Genomic DNA, 5,233 nt, shown 5'->3' on the forward strand with positions numbered 1-5,233 from the left:
AGGCACCTGGTGGGCCACTGCGAGTAGCAGAGAGCTGGACTAGATGGACTCTGGTCTGATCCAGCTGGCTTGTTCTTATGTTCTTATGTTCGTGGCAGTGTGAGAATTTGCATCCAGACCCTGACAGGCATTCCAAATGTTATACCAAACTGGTTGTCAGTGAGTTTTTGCAAAGGTGCACATTTGTTTGCATTTAATTGTCCAAAACCAAAATGAATCTTCTAGTACAATATTTTGATCAGATATCTGCCAAATAACTTTTTGTTCCCAGTAGAAGTGTCCATATTACTCAACCAAAAGGCTAGAATTAATGAAGGAATTCCAGAGAAGTAAATAATATTACTCAATATTAGGAGCACTGTTGGAATTTTCATTTCCTTCACTTCCAGACATTTGGTGTCTCAGGAAAGGGATACGGGGAATCTATGTGTCATTGAACTTCTGATGCAAAATCTATGCTCTCTATTGTTAAGAATATTATCAGATGCTGGAGATGAGCCTGGATTACCACCATAAAGTATTGGCTCAAATTACATTTTAGATCTTCTGCTGGTGACATAAATATAAACCTTTTTTAAAGATCAGTTCCAATTTTGCACGGACAAGATTAGAGCTATAGGAATTGATTTGGACAATATAGGGATTAACAGTGAAATGTATATATTTAACCAAATCCGGGAAAGGCTGAGGGATCGTGAGCATCACCGCTGTATGCTCCCCTCATTCCCTTGGAATATAGCCCCCTTCCACACATGCAGAATAATACACTTTCAATCCACTTTCAATGCACTTTGCGGCTGTGCGAAATAGCAAACTCCCCTTGCAAACAGTTGTTAAAGTGGATTGAAAGTGCATTATTCTGCATGTGCGGAAGGGGCCACAGCCGATTTACAGATCCAGAGCAAAATACCTTACATCTCTGACGTCTATCAAGCAACGCCGTGCATTCCTGTTAGCACGCCTTAACAGCTTTCCATCAGCTGTTACCTCTGGGAGGTACCTTTGAATTCACAATCAACAAAGACTATGCCGCTGTGGATGCGGATTACCTGAAACTATATCCCGTATCCTCTTGGAGTGCCATCTTCACAGTAACTTGCGTATGATTTTAATCCACCCCTTCCTGTTTCCAAGGCTTACCCATTCTAAATCCCAGATGACTCGATTCTTGTTAAGTGATTGCTGCCCACTGACTACCCTGGCTGTGGCTAAGTCCTTGGAAAATATTTAAATGTTTTCAAACGATTCACAATATATCTGAACCTTTCATGTGCCATTAAAGGTTGAATTGAATTGAAATCTGCAGGCGTTTAGGCTGCCTCTGTGCTTTTGAATGGGGAACACAATGCACGATTAAATTAAATCTTCCTAATAACAACATGCATAGGATATGTGAGAATAATTCAGATTCCCACGGCAAAGTCAACGTATCAGCTCTGGCAAGCAAGTGTCTTAAGCACACAGCACCAATGTCCAGAAAAGCGAAAATAACCACCCAGCCCAGAGAACCAGTTTCACGCCTGTCTGGGCTGCGTGAACTCACTGGAAGAATTTTGTTTACAAAGAGCTCTGTGACACGCTTTGCTAGTGTGGTGATAATCCTCCTTCGCTTTTCATTCATATCATTCTCTTGGGCTTGTCACTTTTGGGGGGGGGGGTTCCTTCGTGGTCCTCTCCCTCCTCCAGCCTCCTTCTGCCAACACTCCTCTGGAGTCTCATTGGCCTGCAAGATTGCTCTACGCTGTGCACCGTTCTGGGAGGGCTTTATAAAACGGGGCTGCAGCCACCTTCAGAGAAAGAATCGGACTAAAGAGCATCCCTGCCTGATCCAAAGAGCTCCCGTTCACCATGCAGCTGGTGGCCAGCCTGGGCGCTGTGCTGCTGTTGGTCTGGAGCGTGAGACCATCAGCGCTGCCAGGAGAAGACAAGCTTTCGGTTCAGAGCAGTAGGGTAAGTCAAAAGAATGGCATTCCTTCAGGAATTTCTATGGCAGGCTTTGGGATATCTTTGCGAGGTTTTCAGCATTCTGGAATTTGAAAAAGGATGACAGAGTTGCTACCCAGCTAGGGTGAGGGCACGAAGGGTGTTTTTTAAATGGAGAAAAAGAAGTAAGGTTAAAGAGGCAGCAGGAAGAAAGGGGGGGAGTTCTGAGCACCGAAGAGAAAGAGAACAGAGAGATGGAGAAAGGGGAGGTAAATAAAGGAGAAAGATGAAAAGAAGGGATGACTGGAATTCACAACGCACTGAGAACGTGAGTTATGTGCCGTCAAGTTGCTCCCGACCTAGGACAACCCTATGAATTAATGTCCCGTCATTAATGGTGACAATGAGTCAGAAGAAATGTGAGAAAGGGAGAGAAGGGAAAAGAAAGACGATAAGAGGAAAGAACAAGGGGGAGAAAGTGGGGGCTTAAAAAGAAAAGGAAGATTTCTTCGTTTGGAAAGAATTTTCTTGCTCTCAGACCGCACAGACTCTTGACCCCACTGTTTTATTTTGGATAGTTTGTGGTTCCAGCAGATCCTTAATATCTGAACTCTTGATCAGGCAGACTGAGAAGGATTAAATTGTTGGGGCCAAGAAGATTATCGGGGTGGGTTTTGTGAGTCCTTGTGGCGGTCACAGAAGTTGCTTCTCATCCCATCTTCCTGGGGTCTAATATTGGAAACAAAGTCTGTCTCATTGTAGTACGTCCGCAGAGTTGAGTAATCAGAGCAGATTCTTGCAAGTCCGTTTTAAAGCTATCATCCACAAGTTGATTAAAAACAGTACTTGGGGGATGCCATGGCCAGGACCATAATTCCCTGCTAACTTGCAGAAATCTAACAGGTGCAGCTCCTCAGGTGGAGATGGAATGTTACGGAAAACTGCTCCAGTTGGGTTTTTGCCTGTTGTTAAAACGTGCAAAGGCAAAGGAATTTTAGCCAATTCTAGTCATATTTGCTGAAACAGATTGAAATTCAAACGATTATTTAGACTGGCTTAAGGTTGCCCACAGTGGAGGAAATTCCTAGCCTCTTTAAAAGAGGTTTAACAAGTGAAAATGGGCAGTTGGTGCTTTTCATGACATGACGGTTACATAATATTGTCTGCTCATTGCTGCTGATCAAACTGTTATTAACAGAGCAGCCAAACAGACCAGTCCAAAAGTTGGCAATCCCAGCTGTAGCCCATACCTCTACGGCTGTTTAGGGGCAAATTACACGCCTGTAGCTGAAGTTGTGGAAATCGGGGATCATGCCTTCGGTCCTCCAATACTGACGGAGGTGAAACATGGCATCAAATCACAGCAGACTTCTGACAACAGCCCTGCAGGGTTCTCAAGACAAGAGATGAGCAGAAATGGCTCAGTAGCAATTATTTCTGTGTTTCGAACTGTTATTGAAGGGGCAACAGTTGTATACCACCCAGAGCCCTTCGGGGATGGGGCGGCATAGAAGCTTAAACAATAAATAAATAAATAAATAAATAAATAAAACAGTAGGTCCTCTGGGACAGACCGGATTGGAAGGAGAGGGCTGGTTTACTTTGGTCAGTTCTGGAGAAGAGAGGACTTCCTAGGCGCCGCCTGTCTTGAAGTGGGAGAAGTAGCATTTGCAGCTATTCCTGCTTCTGCAAACGTCAGAGAGGAGGTCCCGATTCTTTGTGTCTTGCCACCCCGATAGCAACCCTCCCCTCTGCATGTCACTTGGAATGCCCACCATCTTCCCTCTCTCACATATACAGGCAGACAGTGTGCTCACACTATCCAGCAAGAGGAGGAAGAGGAGGAGTTTGGATTTTTATCCCCCTTTCTCTCCTGTAGGAGACTCAAAGGGGCTTACAATCTCCTTGCCCTCCCCCCCTCACAACAAACACCCTGTGAGGTGGGTGGGGCTGAGAGAGCTCAGAAGAACTGTGACTAGCCCAAGGTCACCCAGCTGGTGTCTGTGGGAGTGCACAGGCTAATCTGAATTCCCCAGGTAAGATCAGGCGACAGAGCGGGGAATCAAATCCGGTTCCTCCAGATTAGAATGCACCTGCTCTTAACCACTACGCCACTGCTGCTCCTCAAGAGAGACAACCTCACCGCCTTCTGTCTCTCTCCCGTCTCTCCCACCACAGGAGCAGTTCAAAGCTCGGAGAGGTCTGATCCTGAAAATGCTGGCAGACCTGCTGGACGAGGTGGACATGCACCATGAGACCACGACTTCCCTAGATTCGGACGATCCGCTTGCAGGCGAGCTGGAGGAAGAACACTCGATACTGGAGCAGTTGTCCCAGGCCACCCAGCGAGAGCGCAAAGCCCCCTGCAAAAACTTCTTCTGGAAAACATTCACCGCTTGCTAGCACCACCTTCGGCCCTTCCATCCGCCAGCCCTTTTTAGCCTCTGGGCCAGGGGCCCTCTGACTCGCCTCCCAAGTAGGGTTGTCAGCTGGCCAGAAAAACAATACCCGACCTAGATTGCTCCTGCGCCTTTAACAGGGTTTTGCTACGCAGACAACAGCAGGAGAATCTGTCCTGCCGTACAGCTGACAGAGGCCCCCTGCTCATTGCTGCAGATCAAACTGCTGTTAAAGGGACAGGTAGAGGGTGCGGGGAGGGGGGGGGTGACAGCTTAAGAGTCAGCCACTTTCCTCCTAGCTCAGGGGTCTGCAACCTGCGGCTCTCCAGATGTTCGTGGACTACAAATCCCATCAGCCCCTGCCAGCATGGCCAATTGGCCATGCTGGCAGGGCCTGATGGGATTTGTAGTCCATGAACATCTGGAGAGCCGCAGGTTGAAGACCCCTGTCCCTAGCTCATTGCCCTTCTCTAATTTCTTCAGAATATAACCTCTGCCTGCCAGTGTAAAATAGCATCTCTCCATCCGTGTCTACTCCCTCTTGTCCAATGATCCAAATGTTGGTTGTATTCCGCCTCCATTGCAAATAAAGCATGGCCTAGAGGCACCTCGGAACACAGCTTCTTCCTCGCTTGGTCTCAGTGTGTGTTGAAAGATCTGGTGGGGCTGGGGGCGGGGGCTGCCTGGCTGTAATTTGGGACAGCTTTTCACCCCTGCAGATTGTCACACTCAGAGAATTGCAATGGCCTCGTTTGCCGCAGGGTCCAAGTCCCTGTTGAGCACACATGAACACGTGAAGCCACCTTACACTGAACCAGTGTATCCAAGGATCCATCCAAGTTAATATTGTCTGCTCAGACTGGCAGCCGCTATCTGGGCTCTCAGGCAGAGGACTTCCTCATCCCCGACTG

At 47.3% G+C, this 5,233-nt stretch overlaps 1 protein-coding gene across 1 annotated transcript; it reads left to right on the forward strand.

Annotated features, from left to right (window-relative positions):
* Nucleotides 1-1,734: 1,734 nt before the first annotated feature.
* On the forward strand, nucleotides 1,735-4,941 carry LOC125445793 (somatostatin-2-like). The gene is made up of 2 exons (XM_048519159.1): nucleotides 1,735-1,950; nucleotides 4,102-4,941. The coding sequence occupies exons 1-2, from the start codon at nucleotides 1,849-1,851 to the stop codon at nucleotides 4,324-4,326; spliced, it is 327 nt and encodes a 108-aa protein (XP_048375116.1). The 5' UTR covers nucleotides 1,735-1,848; the 3' UTR covers nucleotides 4,327-4,941.
* The last annotated feature ends 292 nt before the right edge of the window (nucleotides 4,942-5,233 follow it).

Source organism: Sphaerodactylus townsendi, linkage group LG16 (genome assembly GCF_021028975.2).
Source record: "Sphaerodactylus townsendi isolate TG3544 linkage group LG16, MPM_Stown_v2.3, whole genome shotgun sequence".
NCBI lineage: Eukaryota > Metazoa > Chordata > Lepidosauria > Squamata > Sphaerodactylidae > Sphaerodactylus > Sphaerodactylus townsendi.

Bases quoted from the DNA above. Each gene is read 5' to 3' on its own strand.
- LOC125445793 (XM_048519159.1), top strand. From the start codon at position 1,849: ATGCAGCTGGTGGCCAGCCTGGGCGCTGTGCTGCTGTTGGTCTGGAGC. The intron at 1,951-4,101 runs GTAAGTCAAAAG...CTCCCACCACAG, and splicing joins TTTCGGTTCAGAGCAGTAGG to GAGCAGTTCAAAGCTCGGAG.